The following is a 24404-nucleotide window of genomic DNA, read 5'->3' as shown; positions in this document are numbered from 1 at the left end:
CTTGGTACAATTGGCATAGATGCGAGAGGAGTTCGACATACTTGAGACCAGTGTCCCTTCGATCCACATCTGTAACAGACGTTCTCATTTTTATGAGTAGGGTTTTCTTGGGTTTCTTTCCCTTTTATCCGATCAGATCGATTCCATGTGTTGGATCCCCTTCCTCTTGGGTTGTTACTCCTTTCATGGTTGCGGTTAAATCGATAACCAAGACCACGACCAAAACCACGATTGTGACCACGACCACGACCACGCCCACGATAGGAATAATTTCTTTTTTCCAGATTTTTTTATATCCGTTGCATTTACCTCAGGAAATGCTTTGGTTCCCATGGGTCGGGCATTGTGGCTTTTAATGAGGAGTTCATTATTTCTCTCCGCTATTATAAGCGCCACAGCGAGTTCAGAGAACCTCGTATACCCACAATTTCTATATTGTTCTTGTAGAACATAATGATTTTTGTGGAACGTTTGGTAAGTTTTCTCGAGCATTTCTGCTTCCGAGACAGGCTTACCGCAATAATCTAATTGCGCCGCTATTCTCAATATAGCGGAATTGTACGTTTCCACTTTTTCAAAATCTTGAAATCGTAGATTTTTCCACTCATCGAGTGCATGGGGGAGAGTAATTTTCTTTTGGTTATCAAACCTCTCCTTCAGAGCTTTCCAAAGATCTAAGAGATCTTTGGTTCTCGCATAATCATGCGTAAGATTTCATCTAGATGCCTTCTCAGAAATATCACGGCCTTAGCCTTTTCATGAGAGGTGGTTGATAATTTCCGTCTTTTATTGTTCCGAGTATTTCCTCGGAATCTAGATGAAGCTCCATGTTTGTAACACATGCCGTGTAGTTTGTCCCAGTTACTTCCAATGCCGGAAACTGAAGTTTCTCGACTTTTGCCATTTGTATTTCTAAAGCACATAATAAAAATTATTAGAATATTTATATTAAAAGGACCGTTTACATAATCATAAGCAATACAAGCAATTAACAAGGAGAAGCGTGTAAAGAAAATTAAACTGATATTCATCTTAAATTCACTCGGAGTAAATTCTCCAACGAATAAACCATAAATAGAAACACAAATAAAAATGGCACATAAAAACAAAAGTGCGCGAATCATCTTTCTTGAAATGAGAAATCGGAGGAGAGCGATTTGAAATTTTTGAGAGAAGATGAAATGTTTTGAATGATGAAATAGAGTGAAAATGAGTTGTATTTATAGATGAAAATTACTGTTTATGACCGTTGGAGAAAGGAAAAATTTTTGAAAAATTTTCTTTGTGACCGTTGGGTTAAATCGAGTGCACTAAAAAATCAGTCTGAAAATATCGTATTAAACAGTCAATCAAATCTATAAAATTTCATAAAAAAAAAAATTATGGCAATGAAATATTTTATGTTATGACAACAAATCATGCGACGGCTCAGCCGATCAATGCAGAGTAATAAATAAATTATACGGCGGCTCGGCCGACCAATTAATAATTAACAGAATATAAGGCGGCTCGGCCGACCAATAAATAATAAACAGGATATAAGGCGACTCGGCCGACCAATAAATAATAAACAGAATATAAGGCGGCTCGGCCGACCAATAAATAAATTAAATTACTAGTAAATAATATATGCGGTATTCCGGCCATTATAACATGATATAAATAGTAGTAGGAGGTATACCGACTATTATAACAGGGTATAAATGATACAAATAAATTTTACCGAATCGCAGAGTGATCGTGCTGATAACGTGTTATAAAAAGAACTGGTATTTTATTGTTTCGCAGGTATTTAGATAAAGGCGAAATTTTATACCCGTAGAAATTTTAACACTGATAGAAAGATTTTATCAGAGAAAGAGAAGAGAAGGTCGAGGTTGAGAGATGCGTAATACAACGAACGTAAATGTTAAATTCACTGTGCAAATAGTACAGCGGGCCTCACATCTTTTATATTTTTCAACATAAACGGCTGGCTGCTGGTTTCTTAGCTGTCTTTCATAACATTAACCAAATTAGTTTTCAGGACTATTATTATTAGTTTTGTGAAGCATTTTTACAACAAGGGTACTACAACCAAGAGTAACATGTTTAAATAAACAAGACGTCAAGATCTCAATGAACCTTTGGACTCTTGTTGTTGAAAACTTGAATACTTTATCTTCAGGTTAAAGCCTATTATCCACAAAGAGGGTTTGAGTTTCTATGACTTTGTGCTTATAAGACCATGGAATCCTCATGTGTCTCAACAGATAGAAGAGGGGACCCAAACCTATCACGAGCTGTGACGCTCTAGCAAAGAATTCTTCATCTTTACGATCAAAGCAAAGACGGCGAAGCACGGTATATGCACCAATGCCACTCCCAAGTACCTGCCACAAACACATTAGTAAAAAAGATCACAATAAGTTTCTCTCTCTCTCTTTCCATCTTTGAGTTTGATTACATACTAAGTGTGAAAGAGTTTATGAACGTACCATAAGGGTGCATAGGGTGACGACAGATCAAGAAATTGGTATGGCCACCTACAAAACAATTCCCTTCTAAGTCAAAACTCTACAAGACAATTGTTAAGACTTCACACAAAGATGGAAGAAGTGTGTACCATAAGTTCTTGAAAGCATGGATAATCCATTGGTAAGCCACGAAAATGCAGCTCCAGAATGCAAAGTAAGAGATCCTAAACAGCGGGAATCGCTAGATGAAGAAGACATAAGATTCATGTTAGGCTCTAAAAAGCAGGAGACTCTTGTATCCACAGACCAATGTTTGTGAAAGAGTTACCAAAGAATTGAGACATGTGTCACCGAGGAGAAAAACTGCGTTGAGAGAATGCATACAAACATGGAGCTGGTGCAATGCAAACAAAGAAACACATGTAAAGGGATAAAAAAAATATCAAACGAATCTAAATCATTCGAAGAGCCAGAACTTACAAAACTCAGTCTGTAACCTTTAGTAAACGGGTAGATTAATCCCCAAAACACGATATCCGTTAGCACAACAGCACCTGCACAAGTCTGTTACAAGGAGTTTGGTACAGTCTTCTTCACTCATTAACAAAATCACATAAGAAGAAACTTACTTGGAAAATGACTTGAAAGATGTAAACCCAAAACCAGCTGGTGTACCACAAGGTTTTGAGTTGTTTGCTGCCTCTTCAAGGATGATAGACGGTGTATAAGTGCCTTCTTCCGCATCACCTATGCTTGTATAAGTACAACTCTCTTCTTTATTGTAGATGCAGCATCCGTAAATAGATAACAACGAACCATACTATGTACACAAACAAAGAGAAGAATCACAGCTTCAGTTACTGTCTGAAAATTAAGACTGTAAGAGACATACCCCAAAGTAGAGTGTGACGAGAGTAAACGTCCACCTGTCACACCAACAAAGATCGAATCTTTATCAACTCATTTCAAAAAGATTCACACGATTTTGAAAACTTACTGAGTATAGAAGTAAAACACGCCGCCTCCATGGATAACAACATTGGCGATGAGCAGAGACAGCATTGCGACAAACGATAATACTCTAAAGGCAAGCAACCAGCGAGGGTGGACTGTTTTAAGACACGTGCTCCAAGCTTCGTGTTTGAACAATGTCCCTGGGGATACTCCTTCTCTTCTCTTGCCTTCGTATCTCCGGATCAGGATTGATGCTAATACTAACGGAGCTAAGATGATTAATGCACAGAGGAAGACCCTCCAGTTCAGCCAGTAACTTAATGCTGTTGTATCAGCAGCAGCCATAGAGTCCTAACATTCAACAAGAATCATGTATACTTTAGATTATGTATAGTAATAACAGAAACAGAGGATTTCAAGATACCTTTTTTTTTGTTTCTGGTGACTGGGACGAGATTCTCTTTACTGCATCCTCTCAAGTCTCAGCGAATCGATGAAGCTGAGAGTTCTTCTGAAAATTACAACGAAGTTGGAAGTAAAAAGGGAAAGATCTTTGTCGGGATTTTTATTAGTTCGTTGACTTTTGAAGAAGAAAGTCGAAACCTTTTGTCGTGTGGGAAATATTTTTTTATTCGATCTAAACCGGAATCTCGGTTATGTTCAGACAAAATCTCAGTTATTTGTTACACACTCGGTTATGTTCGGTTTAAGCTAGTCTCAATTATTTGTTACCCACTCGGTTATGTTCGGTTTAACCAGTCTAGTGTTTTTTTTTAATCTGGTTTGTTTAACCAAGTTAAAGAAATGCTTTACTGTGTGTTTATTGTTTAAGGAGGAATATGCTTTCAGGGTTTTCATTGAATAGACTGCTTAATCAAATTAGAGAAACGCTTTAACGTTAAAAAAAATAGGTCTACATATGATAGCATGATCATGTTTCATCGTTAGCAATATGTAATGATAGCCTATGTCTACCGGCTACATATATATAAATTTGAATTTTTTTTTCTCATATGTATGATGTATATATCTAGAAGGCTACATTAAAGTCTTCATTGTTTTACCCTTCTAGCCAACCTCGGCGATCTCCGAACACATCCGCCTGATAATGTTTGATTCCAAAAAAAAATAAGAAAGCAAAAAAAAAAAAAAAATTACAAACAACATTTCGACTTGAGATTTTGGTCGATATGTTGGCTGAGACATTGAATTGAAATGTATTCACAATTGAAATACACACACACACATTGATGATCCCAGAAAATCTTACTTGAGAATGGCTCAGGAGAGAAGGAATGCTCATACGTTCTTCAAAGAAATCCTTATTTTCCCTCTCAAGTCCTCTCCAAACTGCAACCAAAACAAAACAAAACATTTTTTATTATTTTCAATTTGTAGCACAGTACTTGCTCGATATGAGCATGGAATATAGCCGAAGAGTTGCTTTAACATTTGTGGCTTCATAATTGTTTTATGTGTCGACTGTCAATGCAAAAAAAAATTAGCGAACATGATCCAAGAATCTTCAGAATATTACCACTCCATTTCTTTAAATTTCCATATTGATACCTTTTGTCTTAGACAAATTGAAACCTATATCTAAAATACCATTTTGAAACTCTTTTAACGAACCCTAGTCCCTAGAAACAATTTTGATATATACACAGTGGCGGAGCCACATGAAGTAAGAGAGAGGCAGTTGCCCCCGATGAAATTTTCAAATTCAGTGTAATTTCTTTAAAAAAATTAGTTACGCCCCTGGCTCACATATTATTTTCTGCTAATAGTTTTCATCTTTGCCCGGATAAAAATGTATTCTAGATCCGCCACTGTATATACATTGTGGACAATCATAGGCTATATATATGTGTAATGATTATAAAGACTAACCGGTGAGCGTAACGAGTGGTGGAATGGTTGCGTGGTGATCTAACGCCTGGACGCATTCGTCACGACTCATACGGAGTATGATACACCTCTCTATCATATGTTGAACCTAACAAAATCAACTACTAATGGTGAGGATTGTTACACCAAACAAAAGACGCATAAACTGTATATGTATGTGTGAGTTTGTGTATGTACCATGTGAATGTATGAGTGTGGGTCGCAGTGGAGACAAGGGAGGTTTTGTTGTTGTGGTTGATCATCATGATGAGTAGTACACATTTTTGGTCTTCTGTTTTGAAGATCCGTCTTCTTCTTCTTCTTCGTATATCTCCAATTGATTAGGGGACAAATCCAAGAACTTTGGAAGAGAATTATGATGGTTTTATAACGAAAAGGAACAAAACATGCATGAAGATATTTTTTGTGTTCAGTCAAAAAAAAAAAGATATTTTTTTTGTGACAAGATTGTACACATTATACATACGCTGATACACGTGGTAGGTATATTAATGGACTTATCCAAGGGAGATCCAAGTGAGAAGGGCTAGAAATAGAGGAGAGGATCCAAAAGATAGATTCTCTATCATCCAAAAGATAGTTCTCTATCTGCACTTTATCAAGATATTTATTTTTAGTTGAATTTGAATCTAATCTTTTGACTACGACTTCGCAGTAAACTTTTTTTTTTTTATCACTTTCTGAGAAATAGATTATACTTTTGTTAGCGTTATTGTCGGTTTACTTTGTAAAATGGAATCAAAAGACTAACCGGACGAAAAAACTTTTGGCTAATCTAATTCGGTTCAACTTCTTCTAAACAAGGTCTGTCCAACCAAATTATTGTAAGAGAATCGAAATTAATCTAAACCAAACTGAAAGATTATCATATACGGTTTAGTTGGATTGGAACTTTATATGATTCCGCTTCTTCATACATGCCAGAACCCTTGTTCGGTATATACATCCAAACATGTCACAAAAGTGATCGCTGGTCCCGTAGTCGTAAACGTTTACCTTTTGAATTGTGTGGCCCAACCAAATGCCACTTGAACCATTCATACACGATAAGTTTTGTGTATAGAGGCAACTTGAAAGTTGAACAATATATGAAGCTCTCCGTAAATTTGGAGGATTAGTGTTTGTGATTTGGTTCCTGTGACCTACGTGTGTGTGTGTGTGTGTGTGAATTAGTGGGGGCTTAAGTCTACCTACCAAGTCTCAACTCTTGTGCAATTTCAAGAACTGCTCTATAATGTTCCATAATTTTTTGTTCTAACAAAGTCTTTTTGAGAGATTATATTCTTTCAGCTGCTCATGTGTTGTTGTGGAGGAACAAGAAGATCTTGGTGTGTCGGTGTGACCGTTGGAACGGAGGTTAACCGTGGTTTGATGTTTCTTCAGGACTTGGCTTGTAGAGGGAGTTTGAAACAGTTCCTCATGGTAGTGTATATCTTATTAACATCTGCATAATGTTAATAATGTTCATGGCACTTTAATCAGTTCTGCATTAACATAATTTTCAGGCTGCGATTGGACTATGGCTAGCCGCAATGATAGGGAGCTGTTGCAACTTCCTAACTGTTTTGTATATTGGTGAGTGTTTCTTACTTAGTGAGACTCTTTAGAAAGATTGAGAATTGAGTTCTTAAGATTCTTTGTAAGTGATGATGCATTTTGTATGTGTGAAGGGTTTGTGGGAGCAGGAGGTGTGTTCGTTTGTATTTTCCTGTGGAGGATCATGTTGGGATTGCTAGCACTTTCGTTGGTCTCTCTGAGGGTATGGCTAAGTACGGCTTCCTTGTTCTCTCCTCTGCTATTGTCGCATTTGCTGTAAGTGTTTTTGGCTCTCTCTGTGCCCATCATCTCCTATAACTTTAGCATTGTCTAGAACTTTGAGAGACAACTTAGGATTGGTTCAGTGGTAGATAATTGTCCAGAGGTAAAAAATGTGGAACTGTTCTTTAGTTTTCATACAAATAGAGTACTGTTTTGTAGTGTATGGATGTGAAATTGAGCTATTGAGATAGTTTTGAGGGTAACCAGGAGTAGATATACAGGCACATTTTGATTCTGTTTGCAAAATTTTGATCAGTCTTGCATTTGTTAATCTATTGCAATATCGTTACTTCTTTGGCTAACTCCTTTTCTTATGTTATTAAGTAATCAGTGCTCATACCACTATATGTTATGTTATTAAGTAATCAAAATGTTATGTTTAAGAATTTAATAAATAAATTTGAAATTTAGTAAAATAATGTTTAATATTTTTTTAAGAACCCTTAAATATAAAGATTTGCAATGGATCACACAAATATACAAGTCTCTTAACTAAGTTTCTTACACCCACTTTTCCAACTAAAAATTATTAAAAAAAAAATTAAGAACTCCTAAATGAGTATGTGGGATAATGATGCTCTGATACGAACATCTCAGTTTTAGTAAACCTTGCATCGACGTGTAACTACAATATGATAAATGCAAATTATCATCGTAACTTGGAATCAAATTAGTTTCTTGAAATAAATTAAAAGGTTCAAGGTTTTACCTTCTTTTAATTTGAGTGATCAGTTTTTTTTTGTACAAGAAAAACCAAAAAAAAGAACTTAGAGATCTTTTCTAGCAGATCGTTTTCAAAGTCATTGAAACTTATGCAAATAATATCCTAACAAGGAAAGGACGGAAGAAGTTTCGGACACTTATGCAAATTTGGCTGAAGTTTTCTTGGTTGTGTGTTGGGAATCACAAATCCTAACAGGAAGTCTTTTATCTTTTTCTGGCAACAAACGGCTTGACAGTTTTGACCATTTTGTACATGCACAAACCTGATTCATTTTTATGATAAATCACATACTTATCAGAAAATAAAAACTTCAAAGGAAATCAAAGGTTATGCACTGGACGTAGTAAAAAGCTAAATCGTATACAAACATAACAAATCATCAACCAAATATTAGTTGGATATCGTGTAACGTTACAAAAGAATAGTAGTACACATAATAATAAATTAATTGTGTCGGTGTGGTTGCAACCACTAGAAGGGCCTTTTGCTTTCTTTTTTCAACAACACACATCTAAATGATATTTTCCCCTTCTACGGAGGTTTTTTTTTTTAACCGTCCTTCTACGACATTTTAAATAAATGGGTCTACGAGTAAATATGATGGGTTTTAACACATAATTAGGATTAAAAAAAAAAGAAAATAACTTCAAATCATTCACAAAATCTATATATCCATAATACATCAATAGCAAATCCAAATATGCATCTACAAATACGTAATCAAACATTAAAAAGATTAAAAAAAACGAAATCAAATTTCAGTAGAGTCAAACCAAAATATTACAAACCTATAAATCAGAAATATTTTTAGTAAAATTAATTGAAGTTTCAATTATATACTAAGAATAGGTTACCAATATAATACAAGTGAAGTCAGTGTTTATTAAAAAGTTAATTTATCAGCTAAAATGATTACTTGTTTCCTATTTTATTTATTTTTTTAAACGAAATAAACACAAACCTGTGCACTAAATATGTATCATTATAATATTTTTAAGACAATTCCCACCATTTGCCTCTTTTCCATATTATTTTAGACAAACGGTGCGATTGATTATTGAATATGGTAGTAAGTATTTTTTTTGTTTGTTTTTTTTTTCTCTTATTCTTAAATAAAAAACTATTTTTTTTCTTTTTTTTTCTCTTTCAAAAGAGTTTCCTCCGACGAACCTGGCGTGCTACGGTTTGGTCCGGTCCAATTTTCCAGAAAGTCATATGGTCTACATATACTAAAGAACTAAAAAGTATCTTCCCCGCCAATAACTTACCCGCCATATTTGCCCAACGACCAAGTGCATGGTCCCACTTGCAATTTAAAACGGCTAATTACCTTCCCAACATACCGAGAGGCGCGTTTGATCCCGTCTTCTTCCGTTACCCGTCCCATGAATTTCGGTTAATCCCTTTGTACTAAAGCGCAAGTCGCTTCACCAATAACAAACTGACAAGCGGAAAATTTTAAAAAAAATGAAAATTACAAAAAGCAAAACAGGTTATTGTTTAGCAAATATAGAAGTTTGAAAATCTATACTATTATTTGAGAAGTGAATTTGCTTATTTGTCACATTCTCCATGATTTTAGGCTGAGTTATTATTTTTAGTAAATAATTTTAATTAAACTATCATTAAAATACAATTCATTATTTATTTGATTAAAAATTAATATTATAGAAGCTATCTCAAAAAAATGAAACAAGTTTTTGAAAAAAGAAAAGATAATATCAGGTATTTATTTTGTGTTTATCTACATCTTTCTTTCTTATTCACTAATTTTTATAATTAGTAGTATATATAAATATAATAATTAGATTTATAAATATACTAAAATATTAAAAATATGTAATAAAAAAATTATTTATATTTTTGTAGACGTAATATGTCATTGAATATTTTTTTGAATTATTAAATTTATTTTAATATTAAAATTATTTTAATATTAAAATAACAAAAAAGGTATATAAGCAATAACAATAAAGTTGATTTAATTTTTTTGTTATTTCTGATTTTTATCAATATTTTTTTATTGGGAATTGAAATATTTTAAAATATTTTTAAAACATCTGGCTCCAAAAGAGAATATTTTCAAAATATTAATTTTTAATTAACTATATTACTTTTATGTTTTTCAAGAATTCATAGAATTATAACTATTTTTAAATACAATTTCTTTCAAAGACTATTATGTAAAGAAAAATGTGATTCTATTTTTTTTATAAAAAATGTATTTTCCAAAATTATTTGTTTCAGTTATAATTATTAAATTTTGAAAGTTAAAAGACCATTTCGAAAATAAAAAATTTATAATTTTATAATAAGAAAATACTATTTAATCTCTATATTTAGAAGCACATACAATCTCTATTATAAATGAAAAATAGAAATTGACTATAACATATTTTCCTCTATTATAGCATTTAGAAATAAGTATAACAATATATATCGAATTTTCAGTACATTATATATTAATGTTTTATTTGTCAACATAGTTGGTTTATTTTAGTGTTTATTCAGTTATCTTTGTTTAAAAAATGTCATTTTATCTTTTTATTTTGTTTCAAAAAAGTGTCATTCTACATTTCCAATGTAAATTTTTACATTAAATCTCTTTCTTATCCTTTTAAATAACCAATAGATGTTTAGTTAAATCATTTTTATTTAAATAATTGTATAATAAATAAGAATAGATTAGTATATTTTTATATTTTTAATATGCGTGAAATGTATCCAAGTGACACTTATTATGAAACGGATGAAGTATTATGAAAGATATTTCACAATATAATTATACATATCAATCGTTTATTTACTTTAATTAATATAATATGTAAAGTTGGGTTAGGTTAAACATTGTTTTGCTTTTGATTTATTTTGAGATTTTTGGGTTTCGGTAATTTCAAAATTTTGATTGAATAACATTGCTTTATATTAGCTGTTGTATATTGTTATTTAATTAGATAATTATTATAAATTAATATAATTAAAATTGTTTAAAGATAATAACATATTTTAAAATAATAAAATATTGACAATGTTGTCCAAAATAATGTTTTTAATTAGTAAAAATTAAGAAATTGAAAGACTCATAAAAATATTACAAATTTAATGTTTAACTTAAAAACAATTTCTTGAACTTTAATAGTACATTTATTAAGAAATATCTATAAAAGAATTATGCACGTACGTGCGGATAAAACACGAAGTATAAATGAAAGAGACAAAACACCCCTAAAGAGTAGTTGACTACTCTCTTCTACTGTCATGGTTTTACCCCCACTCGACTCTGGATTCCGTATCCTGACTTTGAATTTGACGTGAAACGATTATTCATCATTATTATTTTATCTCATTCATATCGCTCTCTCTGCATTTTCACATTAATATTTGATATATATATTGTTTTATTTTCTCTTTTTCATATTCATATAACAGCAACCGTGTTGGGTGATCAATATTGATTAATCGGTCGAATAATTTGAATAATATACGTCCCTCGTCGTGGTATTGACTTTTGTAAGATTTAAATTTGAATTTTCCACATGTCTCATCGTCGATAAAATATAAAAAATACTAAATCATTCAGTGTTTATATTTAAAAGGAGTAGTCTGTATCGTAGTCGACATTCATATCGTCTGACTACTAGACATGTGTTAGATCATGAAATGAAGTTTTTCAAATACAATTGTCTATAGTACGTGCGCCATTGTATTTATCATGCGGTCGAATAAATTATTGCTCTCGAACGCGGTCACAATTGTTTTATATCTAACTTAGCTTCTTCTTTTTTGCCATCTGTGTATTATTATATTAGCTTAATGCAATTAATCATATTCCATGTTTTTTGTCAACATTTTCAGAATTCAATGTATTGCTATGTGGACTTACATATTTATTTAGGAGAAACTTATTCATCTAGACACCCTTTATTCAAAATGTCTTATATTTATTTAGGAGAAACTTATTCAACTAATAAAGGGTTATTCGATCATTTCATTTTTTTTTTTACTTTTCAGCTTCAATGATCGTAATAAATAACAAAAAAAAGGAAAGGAGAAAAAGAATAATAATGAAAAATTGAAAACAGAAAAGTTGGCGTAGTGAGAGCATGTGCATTGGGGTCTCTTAGATGGGTTTATTAAGGGAATTAGCAATAAAAGAAAAGATAAATTGCCATTAACTTAAGGGACGTATTCTAAATAGGGGGTGGAAGCAACGCCTCTTGTGGGCCACGTGTTGGTACAGTACAGTATTGGAGGTGTGATTTTGAGAGAAAAACAAAAGATGAAGGCGACGAAGATGACAGTGGATTCCGCGAGAAAGAGTCTCGGTACTCTCACCGTGGAAGAATCTCGTCTGTGGCTTTCGTAACCGAAAAATCGCCGGAGAGTTTCGTCGACGACCAATTTCCGTGGCTCTCCTCGAAGAAGAACCTCGGTGGCGTTGCTCGGAGAAGAATCTCGGTGGCTATGAGCATCGGAGAATCTCTGTGGCTCTCCTCGACGGAGGAAATCGGTGGCTCTCCTTTACAAACAAACTCCTCGGCCGGCGCCAAGTTAAATCGAAAGGTAAAGCTCCAAAATCTAGATTTTATTTTTGAAATCCTCAATTTTGCATGTCCCAGATTGTGTTCCTTCTTGTTCGCGTCGCTTGTTTAGTCTGTTAATTCTCGTTTCTGATAGAGAGCTTATTCACACATTTGATCATTTCGTTTTTGATTGAGTCAATGAAAAAATTTTCATTCCATGAAAATCATGTATATTAGTTTAATATAGAAATCCTCTGATTCTTTTTCATTTGTTTTGTTGTCTTCGTGTTCGGTACTCTCCTTCAAGCTCTTCCCTCACATGGCAAGTAAGAACCACAGAGATTGAGAAGAAGAAAGAAAGAACCGATAGTGGTTTTTTGGCGAGGAGCAATGGCGGAGCTGCGTCACTCCAGCTCTTGGAAGCCTTGCACTGAGCGGCGCATGGGTGGAGTCTCTGGTATATTAGAGAATGGTTTGTTTTGTCTTTGTGTCAGCTTAGTAGCATATTTAAAAGTGAGCTTATGGGTTTATTGATGTATGCGTACTGATGTTCTGCAGACACTGGAGACCATCAAAAGAGTGAGTCCGAGAAGGGCTCTATTAATGGGAATGGCTCAGGCGTTTGGTCACCACAAATCTTTCAGGTAAAACTTTTCTTCTGGTCAGCTCTTGTAGTTTTGTGATCAGGCTCTTGTAGTTTTGTGGTCAGCTCTTGTAGTTTTGTGGCCAGGCTCTTGTAATTTTGTGGTAGGGCTCTTGTAATTTTGTGGTCAGCTCTTGTAGTCTGCTGCTTGTTTTGTAGTGGACTTGGTTTTGTTGTATCACGTGTGTATCAAACCTTTTGATCTTGTTTTGTTGTATCACAGACCGTTTGTTGTAATGAAAGCATCAGTCATCATCTCTTTTTATAAACATCATAGTCTTCTTCTCTACTCCGTGTGTATCAAACTTCATCTCTCTTTTTTCACTTTATTTTTCGGGTTCTTTCATTTGAGATTTCTTCTTCAATCACAGACCACAAATATATGGTTTTATGAATTTTCATTTGAGATTTCTTCTTCAAAAAAGATTGAGATTTCTCCTCTTCTTCTTAAATCACAAAGTTTCTTTCCCATTCTATTCTTGTATTCACAAAGTTTCTTTCCCATTCTCCTCTTGTTCTTCATTTATTCACAAAGTCTAAAACATATATGGCATCTTCTTCTCATAATACTTTTGGAGAGTCAATTGATCAAACTTTCGATCAATATTTTGATCAACATTTTGATCAAACATTTGAAAATCTGTTCATTGATCATGGTGATCAAGAAGATGAAAGAAAGAGAAGAAAAAAACGATTTTATCGAACGAAATCGTGAAGAAGGCCATCTCTGGTTATGGAATGATTATTTCAGCGACACTCCAACATATCCCGAAATTATTATCGTTTGTTTCCATACTAAGTTTTTTATGTTTTTATGTTTCTATTTTAATATCTATGTTTAAAATGTTAAGTTTGACTTTGTTTTGTTCAATAAATAAATTTAATCTTTGTTTCAAATTTAATGTTTATAAAAAATTTAATCTTTTTTATTGTTAAGAACCTTAATTAAGATACCACCAATAAACCACTATAATTAATTGTTTCTTAACAAAGTCTCTTATCTTAATTTAGTGATTAAAAAATCATTACAACCCACTTAAGAGACACAAATGAGTTTTACCAATAAACATGCTCTGAGAAGGGAAAGATACACAAACTCACGACGAAAGAAAAGACGAGAAAGCAGCACCAACGGTTCTTGCATCTTGTTTGTTTGGTGGTGTTTACATTTACTACTATCAACCATTATTATCATTATTATTTTTCAAATTTAAAATAAAAATAAACGAAGTATGTAGTATGTAGTTTTGTTTATTGAAAATAAATATCGAAAATGGCAACCAACTTCCCCCACTATCTTCATCACACACTGTCCCCGCTCCATCGCACCCGCTCAATTGCTTACAAACAAACCATCATCATTCATTGCTTTCTTCCTTCTTCTTCCGTTTCTTTTGCCTCTTTCTTTTGTCTTCTTCCTTTCTTTCTTTATAAAAAAAAATTGTTTTATTTTCTTGTGGCTTTAATTTAATAAAGTCTTGTTCTTCTATAGCCGTTTCATCCCTCAACCAGAGGCATCTTCTTTCCTGTCAAGATCCTGAATCATCGGTTCGTCTCTGCCTCTCTCTATATTTCTTAAACTTTCTTTTTATCAGTTTTAAATCAAATTTTCAAGAACAGACCAGCTTCTTTATATGAGTCGATGATGATGATGATTTTTTCTCTCTTCATGCAGGATCTGAGAGAACTAGGGTTGTTAAATCTCATAGATTTACCATATATCAATAAGCTAAAAGTACATATATATTCTTTTCCTCGTCTTCTGTCTTTTTTTTGTTGGAAAATTAGGGTTTCTGTTTCTAGGTCATGGATCGTTCTTTGAACCTTTGTAATCTTTCCATGTTCTCATAGATTTACCATATATCAATAAGCTAAAAGTACATATCAATATATCCATCTGCAACTTTGACTTATGAACCAATCAATCTCTTTATCAGGCATAATCATAGAAACCTATAGTCGTTTAGGTTAAAAAGGTTATATATAATTTCTCCTTATGTTTTATTTTTTTTTATTTTCTTCTCTTAGATTTTCTATTTTAACACCAAATCTGTTCTATGATCCAGCATTGTCTTGTTTACATTTCTCTTCTTTGTAATTCTAGTTGGTATATTCGAGTCAAAAAGTTTTAAATTTGGAATATTTTTCTAGGCTAATGACTTTTCTTTCTTAATTGCAGGCTTCATTCTTCTTCTGTTAGTACTCTAATTCAACCGAGAGAGTCCAATATTTTACCATCTGTATACTTTTATTGAAGAAGAAGAAGATGTCAAGGGGAAACAATGGATACACTGTACCACCGGTTTTCATGAATGAGAACCACTTGCAATACCAGACAAACACACAAACCAACCAGCTTCACTTCCTCGGAACCAGTAAGTTTCTTGCTTATCATCATTATGTCTTTATCTCAAACTGAGAAACTGAGAATCCTGTCTTTTTTTTTCTTTGAAGTGGGAGGTGGCTGCACTGTTGATCCAGTAAACTATTTTGCTAATGATAATCATGCGCCAATGCTTCGGCCTAACAAAAGAGGAAGGGAAGCTGAAAGCATTAGTCATAATATCCAAAGGCAACACAAGCTTCAGATGTCTTTAAACTATAATCATAACAATATTAGTGTGCAAGAAGAAGCCCCCAAGGAGAATCTAGTCTCCACTGGTCTTAGACTGTCTTATGATGACGATGAACGCAACTCCTCAGTGACTTCTGCTAGTGGTAGCATTGTGGCTGCTGCTTCTCCAATCTTACAGTCACTCGATGATACTCTTCGGATTGATCTCCATAGACAGAAAGATGAACTTGACCAGTTTTTAAAAATTCAGGTACTAATCCTCTTTGTTTGTGTTCTGTTTTTTGGTCTGTTTTAAGGTTCTTTGTTTTGTAATGTTTTATTTACTTTTTTGTGTGGTTCAGGCAGCTCAAATGGCGAAAGAAGTGAGGGATATGAAGCAAGCAGAGACAGATTGCGTCTTTTCTCAACACAATAGAGAAAGGAGTGAGCAAGAAGCTTCAAGAGAAAGACCAAGAGATCGATATCATGAACAAGAAGAATAAAGAGCTCGTGGAGAGGATAAAGCAAGTGGCAACGGAAGCTCAGAATTGGCATTATAGAGCAAAGTATAATGAGTCTGTGGTTAATGCCTTAAAGACAAGTCTACAACAAGCAATGTCACACAACAACAACAACAACAACAATGTGGTTGCTGGTGCAGATCATTGTAAAGAAGGGTTTGGAGACAGTGAAATAGATGATGCAGCTTCATCATACATTGATCCAAACAACAGCAACAACAACATGGGGAGCCAGAGGATGAGATGCAAGATGTGTCATGGGAAGGAAGTGTCGGTGTTGGTTGTGCCGTGTAGGCACTTGAGTTTGTGTAAAGAATGTGATGTGTTCACTGGGTTTTGTCCTGTATGCAAGTCTTTGAAAACTTCTAGCGTTCAGGTCTTCTTTTCCTGAAACTAAACAAAAAGTAAGTGAGAATACATTATATAAATCTTCTCAACTTTAAAAGCTATTATTAACATCTTTTCAAAATGTATATAAGTATTATGCATATGGTTTTTGAAATCTTGAACCCAGTAACATTATGGAACAGAATCTTGTAAGCAAACTGCAATGCCTTTTTGGTTATAACCTGTCCTACGTATTTTGAACATCTTCAATGATTTCATCACTTGATATGGTAAACCAGAGATACAATTTATGTAAACACATTCCAACACTTGTATTTTTCAGCTCAAGAGGAAGAATGAACTGACATTAATCTCTCTGCGGTACGGTGTGTATTGATAACCTGCAGTGGATGGATAAACTAACATGATAGTGTTTGCAACTGGGGACTAAGACAGTGAACATAAATTAACAGAGCTTACTTTTCAGTGTACTTAGGCCATCTTTATCCCACAAACGTTTCTTAAATTTTTTTTTTTTTTTTACTTTTTGTTTAAAAAAATTAATTAAAAAACGCACCAATCACGGACCGCCACATGTCGGTGGGATCCGCGAACAGTGCAAAAAACACACAACAAACGTCTCTTATTTGGTGCACATAAAACACCGCTTTTTCCTAAACCGTGGACCCCCACCCCTAGAGACGCTTTAAAACAGAGAGATAATGATGCTCTTAGTATTCCGCTTCATGGAGTGTTGAAAGATGTAGTTGACAACAGTAACCTAGAAAAGGATTCATGTTTAGATTGCTTAGAGAGCCAAAGCTCGAGGTTTACTTTAAAATAGGAGAAACAGAGCTGCATAAAGAGCAAGCCTTCTTTATTCAGCCTATAAAAAACGATTTACTTTAAAATAGGTTGAAAAGAAAACATAATAAACAAAAAAGAATTATGTGATATTTTAAGAGATATATGAGTGATTTTAGTATAATTACTATTTAGAGAGTGTCTTGAACATTTTTCATCTAAAAGTTTTAGCAGCCTAGACGCTAAACATTCCCCTAAATCCTTCATAATCAGATAGGCAAAGTTTGGCGGCCAAACATTATTTTATTTGCTGTAATATTGCAAATGCATATGGAAGTATAAAATTAGGAATGTCTAAATAGTAACTTGCTGGCAGCATTTATCGCAGCTATCCATAGTACCACATCAACTTCAATCACCATATACACATACGATTGTTAAAAAGATAGTCCCAGTTATTTATTTATTTTGTCTGTATAAGGAATTAATCAATCAAATATAAAATAGTGTTAGGAGAACTACAAAATGATTTGAAACAAACATTTTACAAACTAGTCGTGGAAGGGAAGGATATTAAGGTAAATTACAAGGCCGTTGCATGGAGTTCACGGGAGAGCCAATAAACACAAGATAAAAAAGGTTCACGAGCGGGTCTGCGCTTGAAGACGGCATATAGAAGTATATAAGCCACCTAACAAATTTCGTGAAGCCAAAAGATAGAACAAAAAATTAGTTAATCCAAAATCAAAAAACAATATAGCCTCATGAAGGAAATACCGTGTTACAAATATATACTCTTACAGTTTTACGATGTAAAAAGAATATTAATGATTTTCCGTTCAATGGCTTCAATAAAAGGAGACTAAACATACAATGAGAATTATTCAAAAAAAAAAAAACAGAAAACGAGTATGCAAATCCTATCAAGTCGTGGATTAACAAAGGATGGGTGATTAAGTTTTTCTTTTAAATACTTTTACGTACACTACAACTCATACCCCAAACCTTTTAGCAAAAAAAAAAAACAAAAAACTCATACCCCAAACAAGAGTTGTAGTGTACGTAAAAGTATAAAATTAAACAAGATTTATAAGCACCCCAGTGTTGCACTATTTTCTTGATGATATCTTAAAAGGTTTAACAAATGTAATATGTGCATTAATTTACCGTCTCGTAACTAAGCAGAAAAACAAAATATAAAGAGCACCAACAGAATAGGCATGCAACATGTTTGGTCCACCTTCGAGCATGATTAACCCAGAGATCTTATGATGAGATTCTTACCGGAAGTTAAGAAATAGTTTCTTAACTTTTAAATAAAAAAATTAAGAACCGGTTCTTAAATAAAGATTTTAAGAATCGGTTCTTAACTTTTTAGTTAAAAGTTAAGAAACAGTTTCTTAACTTCCGATAAGAACTCCACTCTAAGAACTCCGGGTTAATCATGGTTTTAGAAGTCTTTGATTCTATATATATATGCATCGTACGTCAGCTCAAGGCTTATAGTTTTTAATAAATGTTTTGTCTGATTTATTCTTCAGGATTCTTTCCTTCATTTATAAATTTATTTTGCTTTTTGTACTTGTTCGTCTCATGCAACAGTGAACAGGGGCGTCTTCGATATATTAATGAGAAGGTCACTCAGAGGGATCTATTGGGTATGTATTTGCTGACAAGTTGCCCAAAAGAAAAATGTATTTGCCAAGTAAAACCGAAACTAACCGTAATCCCAATAAAGAAGCCAACGTGTCACTCTCTGACCAAAGTGACCGTCTTCGCATATTTAATTAAACGTAACGAAAACGATTTTGACTTTCGTGCATCTTCGTGTACCGTGACAGTATTGTAATTGGCATGTTGGTTATCGCTAGTATTTTAGTAGGAATCATGTGCCCGCGCAAGATCGTATTTGAGCAACAGCACCAAATATACCTAAGAAAATCCTCGAACCATTGTAATTTACGTTTGTTTATAGAAAAGAATACATTGAAATTTATCAAAATATTTATTTACCAACCATCAAGATCAAAGTTTCATGTGATGATATTCTTGTCACAGCAATCTCATTTTTTTGTTGTTTATTTAGATTTGAAGAATTAGAAATATTAGATAGCCACCAGCGTTATGGCTGTCAAGAAGATGATGTCGAATCACATATATGTGTTTGTTCATCTCACATGATACTTTACTATTTGCAGACTATGTAGTAAATTAATATTTAATTATAAGCATTTTATAATAGTAGTTCTGAACAACCATAATTAAAAAATACACAGTTGCTTTATTCATTTTCGATGGTTCTATTAGGACAAAACAACAACTTCCTTTTTTCCAGCTTACAACAGTTGAATTGAGCAGTCTTTTGTATTTATTCATTAATTTTAGTTTTATCTGAAAGACAAGAAATTTCATAAAACTATGAGCGCACAAGGCTTTTTCTGAATCCGAAGGTGGTTTACGCCTATCCGTACGGTACATGATTGCATCATTTTGTAGAATTAATACAATAATAGCTTGTGGCATATTACGATCCTTTTGGCTAGACCCAGTCCTTGATCGAAGTAAAACGAGGAAAAAATGTGTAGCTAGTATCAATATAACGTAATTAGTGTAATATACGTTTAATGCTTATATAACGACATAAATGTAATAGAGGTTATTCAATCTTATATGGAAATGTAATAGAGGTTATTCAATCTTATATGGAAATTCACAAATGCTTATATAACGACATAAAACAGTTTTCACGCCTATTGTAACCTAAGACCCGGTCTGGGGCATACAAAGGAACCGATCGTTTAAACCATCACATTTTATACAATAATTTTAGCTGTATACAGAACATTTATTTGAGCGTAAGACATTTATGAATCTTTTAGAATATCAGGCTGGCCCCAACGACGAATCGTTGGTGTATATATGAGAGGACGTAAAGAGAAAAGCTTCGGTTACTTTCTGTTTTCTGTTTCTGCTCCTTCCGTTAATAGCAGCCTTTTCTTGAATAGTAAATGTCTAAATGAAATTTAATCTAGAATGGATTCAACATTATATAAATAAATAAATGTAAGAGAAATAATGAAATAAGTACTAATAATTGAAGGAGTTGTGAATACAAAAACAATGCCCGTGAAGTGGTGCATGTGAGTGCTAAAAGAGACGTTATAATCAGTGCCCCCTTGATAACATATAGACCACTCACGAGTCTCTTTTTTTTATCTTCAAATATATATATATATATATATATATATATATATGTTTTATAAATTATTAATAGTACTAATAAAATTTCTTAACAAATTTTTGTTTCTACTGCATTTTCTTTCTTAAAAATCTATTTTAAAGATTTTGATTATCCACTTGGAATTCTTATATTAATCATCGCGTTTATTTTTTATTAGTAATTTGTTTATTAATTTCAAATTTTACAATCTATCGTTAACTTAACTTGGCAACTTCTAGGCTCTTGGCCATACATACTAATACATACTATCTACTCTCTAGCATGTTCTTGATAATGACTGTAAAAATCACATTCCTATTTATTTAGAAACGCATATATTTTTTCTACATGGCCTCTTGAACTTGTACACGGGTAAATTGTGAAACATATACGACACTCTTGTCGTGCCAATACGACAGATCCAACACATGCCTAAGTTCCACACACATGCTTCAATGCTTGTTTCGATCTAATTGTAATACAAATAAAAATAAAGCAAGATCCTAAAACTGAATATGCACTTCATTTTTTATTAACAAGTATCCCCACTTCATGGGGCGCATATGCATGTGTTTGTATATATGTGATCATATGAAGTATGGCTATCCATGTTCCCAACCAAATTAGACGAGCTTTTGACCAACAAATACTCTCCAGGTGGCATACACAAAGCCCCTGACCAGTATTTACTCAAACATGCAATTCAGGTTTTGGCCGTTTGGAACTTTTACCCGCGAAGAAAAAGAATCTTCGTTTCAATTATATCTCACGAGTAGTAACTTTACATCACTGTCAATATCACAAAAATCCAACTAAAAGCGTACATTATGGTCTTACTATCGTATATAGTAACTTACACATAGCAAGCTTAGACTTATTCGTTTATTTAGAAATTTTAAAAAATAAGTTTGTCAATCACAATATGGAAAATAATGGACTATTGATTCCATTTTCATTTACAATCTGAAAATAAAAATCAATTTTAAAAACCCGTGAGCCTCTCAAGTCTCAACATTATTCTTGGACTGCTTCCTTATTTAAATCCCCTCAACAACGTTCTCTTTCTTCAACTTAAACCAACAACTTAAAAGAAACCAAGTCTCTTACTCTCAACCACCACAAAACACTCTTCGTTGAGACAGAGAAACAAACAAAAAAAATGATGATGAGAGAAAAAGTCTAAGCCTGAGAAGCATCACGTTGATGATGCTAATGGCGGTTTTGGTATGGTCTGTAACCCTAGAGACCTGCATTGCTAGAAGAGGTAGACACTGGAGACATAACAACCGACGATCCACTGACTTGTCTGATTCCATGTCAAGCAAGAAACCGAAAGCCATGGGAACAGTCACCACAGCTCTCACAATAACAACAACAGTCATCACCAAAAGTCCAAACCTAAACCGAAGCCAAAGCTGCAAAACACCGCCCGAAGTTGACGACAATTATAACTCTCCGGTAGTTTCACAACTACCAAAAGTCCAACCACCGTCTCTTCCGTCGCTAAATGAATCTCAGGTCTTCAATGTGATGGATTTTGGTGCAAAGGGTGATGGTATACGTGATGACACTAAGGTAAACAAATAAAAAATTAAATTAAAAAGCACATTAATTTCTTTATCCGTACAGTTTTAAATCCTAGTGGCAGTATTTGATTTAATCATAGCATTTTTATATGAGAATTAAATAAAGACAAGTTACAGTTGAGAGATCACTGAGACAAAACACGAGACAGAACAAGAGAAAAAAACTGAGCTAAAAAGTGACAACAGAAATAACAGATTACAAATGGTACCAAGCCTTAACAACCATTATTATAATTAATGGTGACTAGTGTAATAAACAGAGTTTTTCATAATGTTTTGCAGGCGTTTGAAGCGGCTTGGGCAGCTGCTTGCAAAGTGGAAGCATCAATGATGATCATACCGCCAGAATACACTTTCCTTGTTGGTCCAATCTCATTCTCTGGTCCTTATTGTCAACCAAACATTGTGTTCCAGGTGAGAAATTGATCTTCTGAATATATAAAAAAACCGTCTCTCTTTAGTTTAAGATCTAAAACGTTTTTGTGTGGTTGCAGCTTGATGGTACAATTATAGCTCCAACGGATTCAAAGTCATGGGGAAAAGGGTTAATGTGGTGGATTGATTTCACAAAGCTGATAGGAATTAAAGTACAAGGGAAAGGTGTGATTGATGGTAGAGGCTCTGGTTGGTGGCAACAAGATTACCCTTTCATTGATGGTGAAACCAAACTAATCGTCCCCTTGAACAACTCTGTTAACCAAAACCCTCCAATAAGTGAGTTTGATTTGAAAATGCCGAGCATTAAACCAACGGTGAGTAACAAACACAAACGAGCTTTGGATTGTGAAACTGTTGTTTACTGATATGTGTACATAGGCACTAAGATTCTATGGGAGTATTGGTGTGGAAGTGTCCGGTATAACGATCCAAAACAGTCCTCAATGTCACCTCAAATTCGATAACTGCGGCGACGTTGTGGTACATGACATGACCGTTTCTTCACCTGGTGATAGTCCAAACACTGATGGGATTCACCTCCAGAACACCAGAGATGTCCTCATTCACAGCAACACTCTCTTGCGGTATGATCTTGAATCCTCATGAGTTCTTGAATTCTTGAAATCTTGAATCTTGATATCTTGAAATTCTTGAATTCTTGAATCTTGAATGATCCGAATTTTTGGCTAATGATGTCTACTCTCTATGTGTGTATGCAGGAGATGATTGCATCTCAATCCAAACTGGTTGCTCGAATGTATACATACACACCGTGACCTGTGGACCGGGTCACGGTATCAGCATCGGTAGTCTCGGCAAAGACAGCACAAAAGCCTGCGTCTCAAACATAACAGACGAGACGTGGCGATGCACAACACGATGACAGGGGTCAGGATCAAGACATGCAAGGAGGAGTAGGATCAGTGAAAGGAATACTCTTCTCAACATTCAACTCAACGAAGTCCAGCTTCCAATAGTGATAGACCAATTCTACTGCGACCATACCACATGCAAGAACCAGACATCAGCGGTTGCGGTCGAAGGAGTGACTTACGAGAGGATCAAAGGCACTTATAACGTGAAACCGGTTCATTTCGCATGCAGCGATGACTTCCCATGCGTAGATGTGCAGTTATCCGCAATTGAGCTTAGGCCCGTTCAAGAACGGCAATGTATGATCCTTTTTGCTGGCAGACGTTGGTGAGCTCAACACTCCTACTCTTCCTCCTATTGATTGTTTACAGATTGGGAAGCCGGCGAGAAACAGAGTTCAGTCTGATCATGATGTGTGTTGAAAAATATAGATGAATGTATATCTTTTCTTAAGCCTACTAGTACTAGTACTAGTAGTACCACTGCATACAAATTATAAAAATGAATACTACTAAAACATTAATATTCATAATAATCCAAAAGATGAAAAAATATCATCACCATTGTGTTAAAGTATTTAAAAACCACACAGACACATTAAGCATTGGCTAGAGAGAAACATTCACAAATACCTAACGTGATCAAACTTGTCTTTATGGATAATAAGAAAGCAACAAAGACACGTAACACATTTCATTCATTTATCAGTCAGACATGATCTCTGATCGACCTTCTTGGAGACAGCAAGGTGAAACTCGGTTGGTTGATGAACTTTAAGGTACAAAGTCACCGACTGACAAAGGATACTCTCTAACCAATCTCGCCCAGCCACTTGAGAAGGTTGCCCTTGTCTTCCTCACCAAGCAAACCACCTCCCATGAACAGTTCCCATTGGAGTGGTGAATGGTGACCATCTTAGAACGTTTTTCGGGATATGCACGTCAGCAAAGTACGTTGGGTTGGCTGAATAAAAAAAATCATCAGAGATGTGCTGATACTGTTTTGTTTGTGTAAATTTTTGGTTTTAATCTTACCAGGAACTTGAGGTATGATGT

The 24404-nt window shown here is 34.0% G+C and overlaps 2 protein-coding genes, 1 long non-coding RNA gene and 4 pseudogenes across 3 annotated transcripts; 5 read left to right on the top strand and 2 right to left on the bottom strand.

Annotated features, from left to right (window-relative positions):
• Nucleotides 1-2140: 2140 nt before the first annotated feature.
• On the bottom strand, nt 2141-3976 carry LOC125600849 (annotated as a pseudogene).
• Nucleotides 3977-4289: 313 nt separating this feature from the next.
• Nucleotides 4290-5759, bottom strand: LOC106412969 (annotated as a pseudogene).
• A 461-nt stretch (nt 5760-6220) lies between these two features.
• Nucleotides 6221-7382, top strand: LOC106415033 (reticulon-like protein B8). Its single transcript, XM_048773443.1, has 3 exons — nt 6221-6740; nt 6824-6893; nt 6989-7382. Exons 1-3 carry the CDS (start codon nt 6615-6617, stop codon nt 7132-7134), a joined length of 342 nt encoding a protein of 113 aa, XP_048629400.1. The 5' UTR covers nt 6221-6614; the 3' UTR covers nt 7135-7382.
• Nucleotides 7383-11984: 4602 nt separating this feature from the next.
• Nucleotides 11985-12759, top strand: LOC125600848. Its single transcript, XM_048773442.1, has 3 exons — nt 11985-11988; nt 12059-12423; nt 12691-12759. Exons 1-3 carry the CDS (start codon nt 11985-11987, stop codon nt 12727-12729), a joined length of 408 nt encoding a protein of 135 aa, XP_048629399.1. The 3' UTR covers nt 12730-12759.
• LOC125600852 lies at nt 12756-13295 on the top strand. Its single transcript, XR_007333942.1, has 2 exons — nt 12756-12855; nt 12942-13295. It is a non-coding gene; the product is annotated as an uncharacterized LOC125600852 (long non-coding RNA).
• A 1154-nt stretch (nt 13296-14449) lies between these two features.
• LOC125600851 lies at nt 14450-16531 on the top strand (annotated as a pseudogene).
• A 5096-nt stretch (nt 16532-21627) lies between these two features.
• LOC125600850 lies at nt 21628-23876 on the top strand (annotated as a pseudogene).
• The last annotated feature ends 528 nt before the right edge of the window (nt 23877-24404 follow it).

The sequence above is a fragment of the Brassica napus genome, unplaced genomic scaffold (assembly GCF_020379485.1).
Source record: "Brassica napus cultivar Da-Ae unplaced genomic scaffold, Da-Ae ScsIHWf_2410;HRSCAF=3116, whole genome shotgun sequence".
Lineage (NCBI taxonomy): Eukaryota > Viridiplantae > Streptophyta > Magnoliopsida > Brassicales > Brassicaceae > Brassica > Brassica napus.
The sequence above is the reverse complement of the archived record's forward strand: the minus strand, read 5'-3'. Positions and strand labels throughout refer to the sequence as shown.